This window comes from Gouania willdenowi, chromosome 21 (genome assembly GCF_900634775.1).
Source record: "Gouania willdenowi chromosome 21, fGouWil2.1, whole genome shotgun sequence".
NCBI classification, from domain to species: Eukaryota; Metazoa; Chordata; class Actinopteri; order Blenniiformes; family Gobiesocidae; genus Gouania; species Gouania willdenowi.
This window is the reverse complement of record NC_041064.1, coordinates 16,208,113-16,224,860: the sequence shown is the minus strand read 5'-3', so window position 1 is coordinate 16,224,860 and position 16,748 is coordinate 16,208,113. Positions and strand designations below refer to the sequence as shown.

The window sequence follows — 16,748 nt, the reverse complement described above, 5'->3', positions numbered from 1 at the left end:
TCTATTCTATACCTCAGCTGTGGTCCCAGTAAATGAGTTGCGTCTTAAATCTTACCTGCTTCTGAATTCAACTAAAACTGTTGGTGGGATGTTCACAAAGTAACCATCACAAATAAAATATCCCAGTGTATTTTTGGGAGGATAGGAACTGGAAAATGTTTTTTTTAATTTAATTTAAAAAATCTTGTAACCCTTGATTTCACACTGTTATTCAAAATCTACGTGATAGGAATATCTAATAATTAGCTACAGTGAAATTCAACTTGAGAAATTTTAGACAAATCTGAACTTTTATAAAACTTGGTATTGCTAGAATTCATATTCTTTAACATGTTGGTCACCGACAGGTGTAAATACATGCAAAATCTTAGAATCGCTTCATAAAATAGATGTTGTCTCAATCAAATAAATAAACAAACAAATAATTAAATCAGCTTTATTGTCGGTCACATCTGACAAGATGTATTAGTTTTCTTTTTGACAATATTCAAGATCAGAATTATTGAACATCTTGTCGTCGTCTCTGTATAGCACCCTCCAAGTCTTAATAAATAAGTACTTAAAAGTATATAAATAGTCAGCAATACTGTACATAAGTATATAAAAACATAAAATGCAGTCAGTGTCTTTAAGGTCATTCTAGGTTCTATGAAAGAGGTGGTCATGGTTTACAGTAAATATGACAAATAAAAGACCTCAATTAAACACAGTGCACTTTTAAAACTGGCCTGTGGATGTCCCTGTTTGCATTTGCACCATTTCATACCACATACAGTGAAGGCACAAGAGCATCAGTAAATGCAGCGCAAACTAAAACACATTTTGTTGCATTGTGGGTCAGTTTACTGTTTGCACTTTACATCACGTATCTGCCTAATGTCATTCAAAATATATTTTATATCCTATAAATAATAGATATTGCAGTAAAATAGACAAAACGCAAATTTGAAAAAAAAAAAAAAAAAGTCAAATTGCTTACTGAAACAGAATGTTATAAATATCTAAATAAATACAGGATTTGTGAATAGCGAGCACAATAAATATTTATGATCATTCATGTTTTTATAGGGCTTGCACTGATCTATTTTATGTTTGGTCTCTCTCTCTCTTTTTAACCATTTATTATGTAATAATAATAATTACATGTTATAGGTTTTTTTTAAGTCTGACAATAGAAATGCACAATATAAATATATCAAAGGAAGATATCAAACATTACAAAGCACTATGTATTTTGGAGAAAATACCAACCAGCCCCACTTCCTATGATACTTGATTAAAGATCTCCCAATTTCAGGACATCTCTGTTGAAAATAACTGCCAACCTCCCAATAGCGAATCCCATTACCTTCATGCACACATTAATTCCAGTTGTAAATGGGTATATTTCTAAAGTGCAGAGTGACTGGTCATACAAAGGTGGGTTTGAGGTCTTCTTTGAACACTACAGGCCGTGAGGAGAGGTACAGGGATGCGTAGTCCTCATCGTCGCTGTCGGAGGAGTCAGAGGAGCTGTCTGAGCTCATGAGTGAGCATCGTTGCAAATAGGAGTCACAGTAAGGACGGTGGTAGTAGGAATAATCTGTTGAGCTGCTGGAGTCTGAGTCCCAGTAACCACAAGAGTCCCGGATATGTTTACACTGCAGATCGCTACTGTGTCTTTCTTCCACATCAGGCGAGGCAGTGTAATTCTGTTCAGCACTTTGTCGAACGGAACATCTGTGACACACTGAAACAAATCTTTGAGGTTTTCCTTCTGCTTTCTGTCTTGCAGAATCCTCCTCTTTGATAGTGTGACCCTGTGGAAGGCCATCATCAGTGATAGCCTCAGAGTGCTTCACTGGATCTCTGTGTGTGTGTCTTGTCCTCCTGCAGCGGGAATTCTCTGGACCAGTATAGAAACAGGATGGGGCCAGACTTCTTCTGGAGGAGCCAAAGGGGGGACGACGCTTTCTCATAGTGTAAGGAGAGATGCTGGGGAAGTGGAAGTGAGCAGGTGGAGGTGGGGAGCATGGAGTACGTAGGGCGAGCAACGAGGGTTTTGGTTGAGATGATCGAGACTCTCGGCCAGGTGATCGAAGAGTTGTTTCTGTGACGGCGTCTACACTCAGCTCTTGGAGGATCTCCTGCAACTGTTCACTACTGATAAAACCAGCTAGTCTTGTGTTTGGTTCAAGTTGAAATGATAGATCACCTCGTGGAGACTGTAGAGAAGTGACAAAGTGGACAGTCTCCTCTGCTGTTCTGAGTGACCCAGGAAATGGGCGTGGCTGTAAGAACTCATCTTCCATTTTTGACTCAATTTCATCTCTAACCGGGGAGCCTAAAGAAGAAGGTTGTCTCTGGGTTTTTCTTTGGTGATCATTGGCAGGGAGTGTGGAAGGTTCTGATGATGGTGTAACAGTAAATGGTGAAACAGGACAAGTTGTGGCACAAGAAGGAATACGAGTGGACAAGAAGGTAGATTGTGGTTCTTTCTGAGGAAAAGACATGATGGAAGGTTCTTCAGACTGAAGCTCAGTGGTCTGAGTGGAGGAAGAATTAAGATTACTGGTGGAGGAGTCCATGCCCTGGTCTTCAGGAGAATGGCTGGTGGACATAAGTCGCAGGAGTTTGCCTTTGGCATTGTTCACTTGCTCCTGAAGACTGTCAATCACAGCATTCTTCTGAAGAGTGGATGGATAAACAAAATAAAATCATTCAGTCACATTGGCAGGACACTGGTGTAATGTTAGAAATGATCTATTCAGCAGTGTTAACTTTATTGACTAAATACTTCTGCCTATAGTTTTTGTTGACTACATTTCTTTAATAACAAGAACTCATTAAAAAAATGCATATGAACAAAAACATTGACGAATATGTTGACATTTTTGTTAAAGGGATGAAATAAATTACTCTTTCTGACTACTGAGGTCTTGACCAATTGTTAAAAAAAATATTTTTTTTAGAAACAGTTTGACCTTCACTCCTCATGCAAAGAGCAGTTTAGAGTTCTCAGAACAGACAGCTGTGGAAACCTTATCTGGGATGGAGATTCTCATAACCTGCAGGTGTTGAAATTGAGTGGCTTGATGCTTCTCTCCTTTGATGCCATGTCCCTATTTTTTGAAGCTCAGTAATTGACAATGATACGTGTATGTAAGAGTTATGTCACCCTCTGCTGGTTTGATCCTCCTGAGTTTGAAATTTAATGCAAAAATAAATAGCTTTCTGTATGTAGGAATGTGGGCTTTGCATCTATAAAGAGGTGGTACATTGAATATTAAATGGACTTAAAACTCTTTGCAGACATATTTTTTCTTATTGTATTTATTTTAAGGGGATAGCCAGGAAGGACATTATAATGGTTAGAATTAGACACTGAAAGTAAAGAAGGGGCAGAACTAGCATTTGCTTCTTCCTGTTCCTTCTCAAACTGTGTATATGTACATTTATGTTAAATCTATTGTGATTAGAAAGTAAATCCTTCATCTTGAATCAGACAGTATTTCTTAGTGGCCGCTGATCTGTCTTAAGGCTGTGTTACTTGCATTACACTGAGTTGATATTGTATTTTAATTCTTTGCTTTAATGAAAATTCCACATAGATTTTCATGAGTATGTGCTTGTCTTGCTATGTATGTTGGCTCTGCAACCTAACGGCAAATTGTCCACAGACTACAGTGCTTTTATAAACTGGGGAAGGTTCCAGGGCCCCACCAAACCTCGTAAACACAATATGTGTCGAAAAACACCTACTTAAAATGTCCCGTGATGCTGTTTCATGGTTCCTTCATTTGTATTTTCTCATTTAATAAGTTTTAAACATTAAAACCTTATCAAACAATTAGATGTTACATTTTTTAATGTATTTTAGTGACAAAAGGTTTTTATAACAAAGTCCCCCAAAAATATTCTATGTATTTGTTTAAATATATGAAAACAATACAATGTTTATAGAATGTACAAACTATAGCATTAGCATCTATAAAGGTTGGCTGCTTTATATATATTCACTTTATTACCCAGATGTATTGTTTTGAGTGTGTTAGCGGCATGTGCACAGGAGGCTTTGAAAAAGGTTAAAAGTAACAGAAATAATTAGTATTTATTATTTATTTACCCTGATAGCAAAGCTTCCTCAAATTCAAATGTAAGGACAAAAAAAAAAAAAAAACAATTATGCAGCAAAACATTAAAAAACAGAATTTTATATAACCTGAAGATAATAATCAGGATCGATTGCTCTGTATTGTGTCATAGAGAGTTTTCTTCTCTCTCTCACTTATACTTATTGGGGAATGACCTCATTCAGGAGCTTTTTCATGGAGGTGTTTTCCCCCAGCAGGTAGTAGATCTCATCCTGGCTGTACACGGAGGGCTGGCTCTTACTGGGGCTGCTGAAGTACTTGGCCATCTGACTTTGGTTGTTCTGATCCACTTCAAACTGGCGCCACTGCAAAAGCTACAGAAAAGCCAAATGTGAGATCAATGACACACACCACTGGAAGATCTCATGACGACTATCGGACACGAGATTTAGCCCAGGTGTGGTGGCGCGCCTTGCTCATTGTTCAAGCACTTCCCTTATTTCCGAGAAAAACGCATTCCTTTGTTGCGGCATGAACTTACTGCCAGACTCTAAAAGGAGTCGTAAACCTGTTTGCAGCAGCCTACGTAGCTTTGACTCATAAAATGCCCTTTGTTGAGTCATGCAGCACTGACAGACACGTAAAAACTGAGTTAGACACGAAGAGCGGATTGACTTGCTTTAATCAAACATAGAAAGTCATGCCCGTAACTGCTATTCATCAACCTGTCATAAGTGTCTTTAGTTTCGCTCAGTTCGTCTGATCTCAAGCATCTAAACTGGAGTTGCATGTGGTGTGGGAATGTTGTAGTGTTGCATAACAGCTTTAACCTAAAAACACTGATCTATAGTGAATATGTTTTACCATATTATAAATATACCTTCCATTTTTACATTTTAGAATCTGTAGAAATGTTGCAAATGTAAATATACAGACGTCGTCATGGTAATACTACAATGTTTTGATCATTCTTTTCTAACCTGAGGTACAAACAGCATGCAGTTAGTAGCCAGCGTGCAGATAAAGACGGCTCCAGCCACAGCACTGGAGACCAGGTTGGGCCAGGCCTGTAGAAAGATGGACACGGGAAGAGCCACAGCAGAGGAGAAGGTGACCAACGTGACACCTGTTATGATGGTGGGAGACTGATTGACAGGAGGGTGGCTGACGTTGTAGGTCAGTCCAGCCAGATATGTGCCGTAAAGGAAAAGACAGCCCTGAAAAAAAACAATTTTTCAATGTGATTTCTCTCCAGCTTTAACTACTAAAAAAAACACAATCACCTAAAAAAAAAGCATAGACATATGAAATCATTCCATTTACATGTTAATTTTGCACTTGTTTCTTTTCACTGCTGTTAAATGTACTATTTGTTAAGGTATTGGATAATTGTATCTCCTATGAAAACAAAAGTTAAAATTTCCCACTTTTAAATTGGAAAAAATATGAAAAAAAAGGGAGCCAAACAAAGACACACATTTTTGATACTTCCTGTAAATCTAAAATTCCAATGTATGGTAAGTAGTCCACTGTGATAAACCTATGTATATCCATTAGATATCAGTTTGCATGTGCAAATGTGTGCTATAGGCATTATGTAATACAATGCAATAGCAAAATGTGCCATTGAGTAATTTAAAGTATATTGATTTGAGAGCTTGAACACTATTCTTTAGGATTTACGTCGTCCCTTTTTTATGTTATAGCTTGCTATGTGTTATCTCTTTGTCCATTGTATTTATCCTTTCTCATTATCCTCTTTTCTCATTCATAATCATTCAATTCAAGTCACTTCTCTTCTTGCACTCGACAAAGGCGGTTACATTTTCTGCTTCCTCTCCCACCCTTATCTGCCCTCACTGCTGCTTGTTTTGTCTTGTCTTGTGAATCTAATAAGGGCCTCTCTTTACATCTCTATCCGAAAACCAAAATTATGGAATTGATCAGTTGGTCTCTCAATGCAATCGACCCAATCTTTTCAACAAAAAGAACGGGCAGAGGTGATGTTTGGTGCTGGTTACGCGCTTGACTCCTGGCGGCGGGTCGTGTGTCTTTCCATTCTTTCCGTTGAGGACTAGGAAGACATCTACATGATTGGAATTATGGTAGCAGGCATGCTGCTGATTGGAGCTGGCAGCTTTCTGACCGTTGGCAGCTGTTTGGGAAAGGCTGCCAGTCATTTCTGAAGGATTGTGCAGGACTCTTAATACTCAGACTAATGTGATGAACAAACTCAAAAGTAATTTGAAGGCTATTTTGGAACGTTTACACGGAATTTGAAATCAACTTGGAGAAATGAAATGTTCGGCTGCAAGTTAAAGCCACTTTATTGGAAAACTGCTGGGGACCAGGACTCAAGGCTACCGATATTGTGCTAGCCTGAATCGAAAACAAATCGCAAATCATCATTGGCTCCCACAGCCAGCCGCCCAAGTCCGTCTCTTACTCACCAAGATGTTTGTGTAGACATCAGAATCCGAATCAGAAAGGAGTTTATTCACCAGGTACAGTTTAAAAACAGTACAAGGAATTTAACTCGGTAGTTGGAGTGAAGGACACACATCAACACACCAGGGTGCCATTTGCGGCGCCCACTAATTTAGATGAAAGGTGGGACAAAAACAGGAGGAGAGGTGATGGGGAAAAGGCAAGTTTGAAACTGAATTCCTTATTGGAGAAGACGGGGTTAAACTAGGAAAAACCACCTTGGCAACATGTACTTAAGCAAAAACACAGTCAAAGAACACAAGACATGCCACGTAGGTAGGGTGGGATGGGTGGTTGGCTGGGGGAGCGGATCAGGGTGGGTAGGAGAAGAGAATTCCAGCCGTTTGGGGACGCGGGCAAGCACACCACCGTGCGGCACGAGGGGAGTGGGGGCGGGCAGATGGCCAACGAAGGCTTTGAAATATAAACCCTTAGCGCCGTTTCTGAAGACAGCCAGATGACGTGGGACGACCTTGAAGAGTTCAGTTCCGCAACAAGAGTTCCAGGTGGTTTAGGGAGGGGGTCGTCACACGTCATCTGACTGGATCAGAATGAAGCAAAGGGATTATATTTCAACGCCTTCGTTGGTCCTCCATTTTTGTTGTGACTGTGTTTATTTTTGGTGCATGTACGCTGATGAGGTTTTTTCCGAGTTTTACACTGTGATCCTTAATAGGGAACTCAGTTTAGGACCTGCCTTTTCCCCTCTCCCTTTCCTTCTGTTTTCCTACTTTTCATCTAAATATTGTGTCGCTGTCCATGTGGCGACCTACTGCCCTGCCCCTGTCCCCCATGTTATATGTGATTGTCTTTTCACGTTCTTGGATGGGATGAAACTGTGCTAATTGCCCCACGGGAATGAATAACGTTTTTTCTGATTCTGATATTGAATTGATCTATTAAAAGAACAAATAAAAACAAATCCCGAAAGTTTTGCATTTAAATAACATTAAAAGATAACTTGCCTTCTGAATAGCAATGATGATGAACCACAGATTTGAATAATTAGAAGAACAAGAGTCCATCTGGGACAAAGAGTATGAGATATCCTTCCTCATCATCTATAATGAGAGACGCACAGATCAATAAGAAAAATTAAACATTTGTACTTAGTAATCATTACACTAAATGCATATTTTTCAGTCACATTAATCAGAACAAAGTGAGTTAGTAATTAGGTATAGCTTATGATGGTTTAAATGTGGTTCTCTGTTGTCAAACAAAAACAGTTTATTAGCTTTTTGGAAATTAATGAACAAATGATACCTTAACGACAGCTGTGACGGATCTGGAACACCCGATAGGATCTGTGATATTCCAGGCAGTGAGAATTAGCAAGTCAAACACGATCAAAACAGCCACCATGCCCATCAGCTGAATGTCTCGGATGATCTGAGGCAGAACAAAATTGAGTCCTGGCATTCTTCCCTCAGCATTAAAGACATAAAACTGAGTAGTTTCATGTCATGTACAGTAAGTCATTCCTTACCACTCTCTTGTCAGGCACTCGTTGAGTAAATACTCTGTATAGCCTCCACGTTTTCCCCAAAATTGGTCCAAACACCAGAGTGCTCCCAACACAAAGCATCCACACTCGGGCCTGGAGGAAAGGAGAAAAACACACAGCCTCACTTCTGATCACAATCAGAACACTAACATTTTATCATAGAATTGAAGAACTGTGGGTATTTCAAAAGCCTACTTGATGCGCAGCTATAGATACTCCATTTTGCGAGCAAGCTTGTTCGTCAATGGAAAACAGGAAGCCACTGCTGTATGTGAGGACACTTCCAAAAAGAGTGAGGATGTTCAAGTTGGGACTGGACATCTTCACTATCCTAATAAGAAGACATTGTCAGTAGGTTCACATTTGTTTATAACATCAGTTTTAAACTGTACTGTAATACTTCTCATAGTGTGACCCACCGGTTATTTTTGAAGCGCAGCGTGAAGATGAGGAAGCACATTGCCAACAGGATGCCACAGGAGAGCAGCGTCCACAACACAGCACTGAGCACTGGGGACAGAGGACGTCTGGGGAGCTCCACTGTCATCTACACACATAATGAAAATTGAAAAAAACAATATTTTTAATAAAAAAAATATGAACCTACTGACAGAAGTATTGCTTGACTCATATATCCTGAAAACAGATCCACACAGAAAACCAACTCTTATATTGGTAAATAAGGTTTTATTAAAGTAAAAAGAGCACACGTCACATGTTTTAAAGCTTTAATCTAAAAAATTAAGTGCAACAAAAAGTGACCTTGCCTGACCTGATTTATTTGAAACACAAGACATTGACAGGCAATATAATCAGAGGGACTGAGTTGACCCCTCCGTGATTTCTGCGTGGGTTCAAGTAAGGGAAAACTCTTCCGCTGAAGGAGTATCCGGTGAACGTAAATATATGGGAATGAGTGTCAGCATTATAAAAGGAAACCTGCCCCCACCCCATATCAACATACACCCCAACACTGTGGGGCTTCTCAATCAGAGGCACACAGACAGGAGGGTTGTCCAGTGCCCAGTAGCTCTGATCACTCCTCATTCCCAAAGCCCAGTATCCCCTTTCAGGGTTTAGTATGCATCCTCCTTTTCTGCTGACCGATTCCAGTCCGATTCCAATATCCCACTCGGTCTTCCCTTCCACTTGCACTTCAAAGTAAAACTTTCCAGAGGAGAAACCTTCCTTTCCCAAGACGCTAACACCAGGGTAAAACCTTTCAGGGTTATCCGGGACGCTCAGTGGGACATCACTGTGATAGACCTGTTTCTTATTTTCAGACACCACTAGTTTGGGATGAGCCGTGTTGGGATCCAAGGTCACGTCGACAGCATACCGCCGGGCACGCTGGAATTCAGCCTCACACAGTCTGTTCACTTCAGTTTGTGCCATCGTCTCCAGCTGACTCATTACTCTTCTGACCGCTCTCCTCATGGTGCCCACATAGTCAGCACTGTCTGCGCGGACATCGGACCAGTCTTTGATGGCTGGCAATGTGCGGAGATGATAGAGATTGTCTTCAGTGTGAGAGAGATGCTTCAGGTCACCACTCCTGTGCGTGAGCTGATCAATCTCCTTCTCCAGAGCTTTTATGAACTCACTGGCCTTGTTTTCAATTTGCTTCTGCCTTGCTCTAATCAGTTCAGCCACATCCTCATGTCCTCGTTGGACAAGCTGAAGCAAATTGTCAAAGACCTCCGAACTCTCTTCAATCTCCATTTCTGTGTTTCTTTTGCTGATCGCGACAGACTGATTGATTTCGCTGATTTTCTGCTGCCTGCTGTCGATCATTTCTTCCACCACTTCTTTGATGCTTCCTATCTCAGCTCTCCTGTCTTTGCTCTTAACTTCAATACAAACAATGTGATGAGCCTTGTGGTCTTTTTGCACACAAACATTACACACAAACATCATGTCAGAGGTGCAGAACAGATCCAGCAGTTTCTCATGCTTCTTGCACACTCTGTCTTGCATGCTCATGGTGGGGCTAATCAGACGGTGCTTCTTGAAGGTGGCAAGAACATGATGAGGCTCCAGATGCGTCTCACAAAACGAGGCTAAGCAGTCAAGGCACGACTTTAAAGCTTTGATTTCTTTGCCTAGACACACGTCACATGAAATCTCTTCTTTGCGGCTTGTTGACTGGTCGACAACATTGGTTTTAGATTTCTTCTCCAGTAGCTGCTTGAACTGGGACGCCACCTCTGATATGAAAGTGTTTACTTTCAGGTTGGGCCTCTTGTATAGCTTGTGTTTACACATGGGGCACTGAGGCAGAGTCACACTCTTCCAGTATTTTTTAATGCAGTCATGGCAGAAGTTATGTCCACATGGAGTAGAGACCGGCTGCTCGAACAAATCCAGACAGATGGGGCAAAGAAGCTGCTCCTTGGACAGCACATAGCCAACTGTTGCCATATCTGAGAACACAAACAGGTGGAGTTTAAAGGACCAAGTCCTCTCAGCTCTTTTGTATTTTTGTCCCTTACTAAACCCAACAGTCTGGAAATACTTGTGCTTGTTGAGCTGTCCACATCTACAAATAACAATAAGGTAAATTGATTCTCATTTCATTCACATGGCCGTTATGGTATTTCAGTTCAACAACAACTAATAATTCCAGGGCTTTCCTTTCATGTAGTCATTATCATAAAGTGTGAGATGCTATTCTCTTCCACTAACTTTAGAATCTTGAAAGTGTTAAAATGATAACTCACCTCATTCATGTGTGGGTAAGCAGGGCAATGAAGGCTTGACTACCCTCCTTGGCCCAGTTTCTCCTCTGCTTGAGTGTTTGTTTGGGAAGTCAAATTTGACTTTCTTGTGCCCGCCTCTGTGCTGATGGCCATTTCTTCTTTTAAAGGCAACAGCAACTGAGATACTAAACATAGCATCTGGGGTCCATCCCTATAACCTGACTCAAACTCTACACTTATGCTGCTTTCTCTAAGTAGCATGTAACTAAATCTTTTGTATCATCTGATTTCAATTTCTGTTACCTTTGTTTTCAAGAGGAAGTTTACAATTTTCCCTTAACATACTGACAGATTCAGTATATAATTTGTCCTCTCCAGAATTAAAAGTCCTATACAAGTAAAATCTTTTTATTGTATCTTTTACAAGTATCGTCAACAGACTTTGGCTAGAATTGTGAAACAAAGGTTTACCAGAACTTATTTAATGGAAAATATCCATTAAAAATCCTCAAATCATGACATTTGGATGGATTTATTACTGTACCTCAACAATGACTGATGTTCCCCTGTGGCCAAAAGTCTTAAGGGGAATTATGACAAAAGATTAGCAGCACATTACCAACTCAACCTTTAAGTAATAATACTTAAAGTGGTATCAAATCTAGGGGTGTCCCGATTTTTCACTTTCGATACGATACTGATACTGCTGCCTTGTGTATTGGCCAATACAGGATATCAGCATGAATCATATTTACTTTTATTGATTATTTTGTAGTGTGGAATGTTAGAAAAGTTTTGATCAAGTGATGTTACTCAAACAGAGAACAACAGTCAGCAACTGCAGTTATAAGAAAAACTGACCCATTTATTATTAACCAATGGGTTACAGGAATTTTAAACTTAAACATAAAAATATTCAACAATCGAATAAAATAAATACATTTGAAGAACTTGGAAAACAACCTTAATATACCCAATATAATCATATTTATTGTATATATATATATTTTATATATAAATGTATATATATTTTAAATCCAGGTCGATATAATCAAATGTTGTTGATATCAGACCTCTACCAATATCAATATCAGATAAGGACATCATTAAAAACCAGTTATGTGAAACCCACAGTTGCACATTCATAAGCAGTCAAAAGTTTCTCTTCTGTGAATTTAAATCCAAACATGGAGAGACTGTCAAATGGATTGCAGCCAATTTTGTTTTAAAATACAATCTGGTCCTACAAAATGAACAACAGAAGGTTTTACAATGACAATGGTAATTCACTAATAATTATTTCTTACTCGTAACTTAGTCAGTGTTGTTGACGCTCAATAAGTGCGTACAGGGCTCTTTGTTTTTTTTTGTTGTTTTTTTTTTGTGTGTAGGACATACCGCACTGAGGCTGCATAGCCTCTGTAGAACCTCCAGGCCTTCCCGCCTGCTAATTCCTGACTGGATGAAGCAAAGTGGGGAATCACACTCGGAGCTGCAGTTCAGCTCAGGCTTCATGATTGGCCCCCGTCTATCCACCGTCACGCACACATCCTGGAGAGCAGTGAAACAAATTGTTGTTACGGTGACATTTGGAAATGAAAGACTCCTGCATATAGGAGGCGGACTTGCATTCATGAAGTAGATAATCATACCCTGCTTGGCTCAGTAGGGGTGTGTAATGGGCTTTAAAAAGTTGCAACAGAAAAACAGGATCTGGAGGTTTACATGAGGACACAGTTTACAGATATGTTAGTTATATTTATCACAGAATATGTAGCACTTAAGGTGACCACCATGGGGTGCTAAGACAGAAACATCCAAAGGACAGCAGTGAGGACATGCATGTGAAAAAAACACACAAAATAAAGCAGTGTTTTTCATCACTGAATTCTCTCAAAACACTTATATTTTAACTACCAGTTTATTCACCCAATCACACACTCAGAAACCAGCAACATCTGAACTGGAACATCTACTACCACCTAAACTACAGTCAACAAACAGGGTTCTCGCCAGCGCAGTCAAGCGTAGGGGGTGCCTACGCTTTGATTTCGATCCCTCATGCTGTGGGGGGCATTTCTGTTGTTTTTCTTTTTTTAATCAGTACCCTCGAAATAATACCTAATTTAAATTTGAAAAAATAAACATTATCTTTGCTCTTGCCCCAAGAAACACCTCAAAAGAACAGTGTAATTAAAACCTGTCTCTGTTTATACCAAGCGCCCGCCCGGGCAATGTGTCAAGAGGGTGTAATGGACACCCTTGTTTTGTCCCGACACGCACACGGCTTCTCCTTTTGTTTCTCTATTTCATGGGAAACCGATGCAAATTTGTCCCCTTGATGTGCGTGACTCGCACGACGCCCTATTTGGCCGACAACTGGGCGGGCTGAGTGCGGAAGGTTTAAATTTGAAACGCGTCTTTGAATCGGCCTTTTGAATAAAATGTTATTTCTTGTCTCTATACAGTGTCTGCATTTTGCATTTATTTGTGGAGGACCTATACCAAACATGAGTAACTCTCTCACTCCATTCATCATGACACTTCACCAATTTGAAAATTACTTTTGGCTTTAAAGTAAAGTTGTAACAAATGTAACTAGTGTTCCAGAGGGTTATAAATTTCCAAATTTCCGACGCCGTGGAAAATCCCTGGCGCGAACCCTGACTAATATTAAAGTAGATATATAAAGCTATCTACTATGAAGTTATAGAAGAACACAGCACGGTGGTGAGTGGCTAGAACTTCTGGGACTTTCCTGTGTGGCGTTTGCATGGTTTCCTTGTATTTGCATGAGCTTTTTTCTGGATACATCAATATAAAAGATACATTGGAGTTCATTAAGTTAGAAATGAATGGTTGGACACGCCCCCGAAGAGTGCTGGAGATGGACATTGTGTTTCCGGGTATATTTGGTTACTCTATTAGCTTACATCATCCATGTAATTATCGCTCCTTTTTGCACGAAAAGAAAGACAGCGAAGTAGCAACGGGAATGATGCTCTTACTTCATACTCATCGTACAATAAAATCTGCAATATACCCAGGTTATATGAGGCTGAAAATGTCAACTTTATCACCAAATAACATCCCGTTTGTCACTCTTGCCACAGGCATTTTTACAAGGCTACCCCACGCTGCATCGACATGTTCCAGGTTTAATTATGCAGCCTGGTATCACCTGATACTGTGAGCTGTAAAGACAGACACTCTGATGATTGCTGTCCCTGTAATGACTCAGCAACATGTTTGCTGAAAAGATGCATGACCGCCGGTATAGATACAGAAAGCCAGACAATGACTAAGATGGCCAGAGAAACTGGAACTCAGCGTGGAAATCGTTGATAGAGCACAAATTTATAAAAATACATAGTTTTTGAACGATTCTGGATGTGAATAATGCATTTCAAAGCTAAGGGTGTTAGCAGAACAATGAGACCACCGAGGCCGCATGTGTGTGGGAAATGTCTGCAGTTCCTGTCCGTGTCCTTTCGTCACTTTCCAAGTTTAGATCTGGGTCTTGATTCTTCCCTGCAGGAAAAGCCGACAGAGAAAGGCATTTCCGCACGTTTTTCAAAGATCCTGCTTCTGTGGGTTTCAACTGCCACCACCCAAAAAAGGTCCACAAAGGTTGACCAACACTCAACTGGAGGTCAGTGTGGAAGCAGCAGGAACAATACCCAAATCCAAGATATGCTTTATCAACACGTTTTGACGGGATAAAAAAAAAGGAGGTTAGAAGTGTATTTTGTTGTCCTGAAGGCTAAAGCACACATAAAACTTTAGTTAGCAGAGGCTTGGGAAGTCAGACTTGAATGGAGACAGATTGGTTTTTTTGGTCGCACCTCAGTTTTTCAAGTTATTTTCCATTTCTCACAGAAAACATGCTTAGTGCATTCAATTTGTTTTGCTGTAGATCATGGGTGTCCAACACATAAGTTGTTATCTTAATGACTAATGGTCTTCTTGTCATTTTTAAGGTACCAAATTTTTCCACGCGCAAGATTGGACACTAAAGTGATTAATTTGGCCAGCAGACCCATGTGTGATATACTGTAGAAGGAATAAAAAGGTATGCCCTATAAATCAGTATTGTATCTTTTAGGATTATCTCTATAACTGCACATATTGAAACATTCCTTCAGAGTAAGTAATCCGTTTTTTTACTTTATTCTTTAAGCTGATTTGGAGGTTACTTACAGCTGCTAGAAGACATGGTGCACAACTTTCAATCTACTTCTGCTAAAAGTTCACACACATTCAATATTAATTCAACCAAACATTAATGTCTTTAAAAAAAAAAAAAAAAAAAGGTGCAATTCAAACAGACATGGCCTGAAAAACATTCCTAATTTGATGCAACTTGTATATTGTCTAAATAACAGTGTATTTAAATGAAGGTTGTGGCCTACTTATGAGCATGTTATCCAAAAGACTGCTTATAAGTTGAACTGTTTGGAAATGGGTTTACACACTATTAACTTTATTGCTGAGTAAGTTAAACTAGATTGAGAAATATGGCTTTGTTAAAGAAGTATAACTAGTATACTGACACTTGTTTCATTGAATGTGACAGAAACAACAGCTCGGGGCCAGGTTTATTCTTCTGTGTTTAGCAACTTTTAACGAAAAATATTTGGTTTGTGAAGTAACTTTTGTATAAATGTTGGGCTTTTTTTTAACAGTTATGTGCAACCGTACAAGGTCACTGTGACAGGCAATATCTGCCTATATTTCAAACATCACTTCGATACATTTCATTTGTCAAATCTACATTAAAAAGCTGAAATAGTACCGATTGCGATTAATAGTCACATGATACATTTTAAATGAGCCTTTTATAGAGCTATCTTTTATAATAAACTACTCAAGGCAATATTGTTTACCAAATGTTAACTATCTACATTACCATGATGACAGGTTTAACCATTTTTTTTTTTTTTTACTTACTCGTTATTTTTAAAGGCACTGACAAAGGGAGTTTACAGTAGAAGGAGCTTCAATATTATCATGACACACACACACACACACACAAAACACCTTGTATAGTCAACCTGAGTAGGGGCTCAACTGGATATTTCGGCAGGGCCGGTTTCAGACCGCAGACCGTATGTTTAATTAAAACAATAGCCTCCAATGAATTGAAATGTTAACCAGTGTAATATAGTAAATAATGTTTCCTGTGTGAAACGGCGCTAGCCAAAAAAAACTAACCCAACGACGTCATCAAAACATCTATGAGTGAACAAGTCTATAAAAGTGAGTTTTAAAGGGGCCAAACCTCGGTCTTCAGAGCTCGTGGAGGATCCCATCGGCTTTTCCCGCCTCGGGCTGCATCGCGTTTCGTTCCACGCGCGCACAATAAAAGGTGAAAGCACAGCAAACGGCAACACGCGCTCTGACATTGTTACATGGCGACACCTGATCAATAAATCCACTTCAGTGTGTGTGTGTGTGTGTGTGTTCCCTCCTTGACTGTGAACAGAGTGTGAAGATCCTGCTGCTCTCTCTCTCTCTCTCTGTGTGTGTGTGTGTGTGTGTGTGTGTGTGTGTGTGTGTGTGTGTGTGTGTGTGTGTGTGTGTGTGTGTGTGTGTGTGTGTGTTGGGTGGGTGGGTGCAGTGGTCTCAGGGGTCTGGGTGCCACTCACTGTACAAATAAATACCCCCTAAAACAAATGAAAAACAGCTGCTGTACTTTGATGGAAAAACAAACCTGATTCACCCTGTTTTTGTTTTCCATCAGCTTGATAAATTATCTATGTATATATATATATATGTGTGTGTGTGTGTGTGTTATTTTTTTCTAGACTAGCTGCAGAGATACTCCTGCAGCTGCATAAAGTAAAGGTGTTATTAAGACGTCATGGTGAAGATTTACAGTGTCAGCCCTCACAGGGTCATTCCTGATGAGGGAGTGCCACCTCCACTGACAGCAGCAGAGCAAAGGGAGGAATAGACTGCTTTCCTTTGGGTTCGCTGTCG

At 39.8% G+C, this 16,748-nt stretch overlaps 1 protein-coding gene across 2 annotated transcripts; it reads right to left on the bottom strand.

Annotated features, from left to right (window-relative positions):
* Positions 1-422: 422 nt before the first annotated feature.
* On the bottom strand, positions 423-16,276 carry LOC114455476 (probable G-protein coupled receptor 156). Of its 2 annotated transcripts, none has more exons than XM_028436738.1 (10): positions 16,048-16,276; positions 12,165-12,317; positions 8,487-8,614; positions 8,263-8,398; positions 8,050-8,160; positions 7,827-7,952; positions 7,526-7,621; positions 5,054-5,290; positions 4,289-4,447; positions 423-2,666 (listed from the first exon to the last, which is right to left on the bottom strand). In XM_028436738.1, exons 2-10 carry the CDS (start codon positions 12,279-12,281, stop codon positions 1,410-1,412), a joined length of 2,367 nt encoding a protein of 788 aa, XP_028292539.1. In that variant the 5' UTR covers positions 12,282-12,317; positions 16,048-16,276; the 3' UTR covers positions 423-1,409. The 2 variants fall into 2 exon arrangements, with proteins under 2 accessions (XP_028292539.1, XP_028292540.1); XM_028436739.1 differs by lacking the exons at positions 12,165-12,317; positions 16,048-16,276 and adding exons at positions 9,287-10,490; positions 10,788-10,932 and having other exon boundaries at positions 8,487-8,594.
* Between the last annotated feature and the right edge of the window lie 472 nt (positions 16,277-16,748).

What these genes read in the sequence shown, in the direction of transcription:
- LOC114455476 (XM_028436739.1), bottom strand. Translation starts at nt 10,488, where the DNA reads ATGGCAACAGTTGGCTATGTGCTGTCCAAGGAGCAGCTTCTTTGCCCC. An exon ending in GTCCCGGATAACCCTGAAAG is followed by an intron (nt 8,595 to 9,286) that starts GTTTTACCCTGG and finishes GGAGCTCCCCAG; the next exon opens with ACGTCCTCTGTCCCCAGTGC. An exon ending in GAGTGCCTGACAAGAGAGTG is followed by an intron (nt 7,953 to 8,049) that starts GTAAGGAATGAC and finishes GTTCTGCCTCAG; the next exon opens with ATCATCCGAGACATTCAGCT.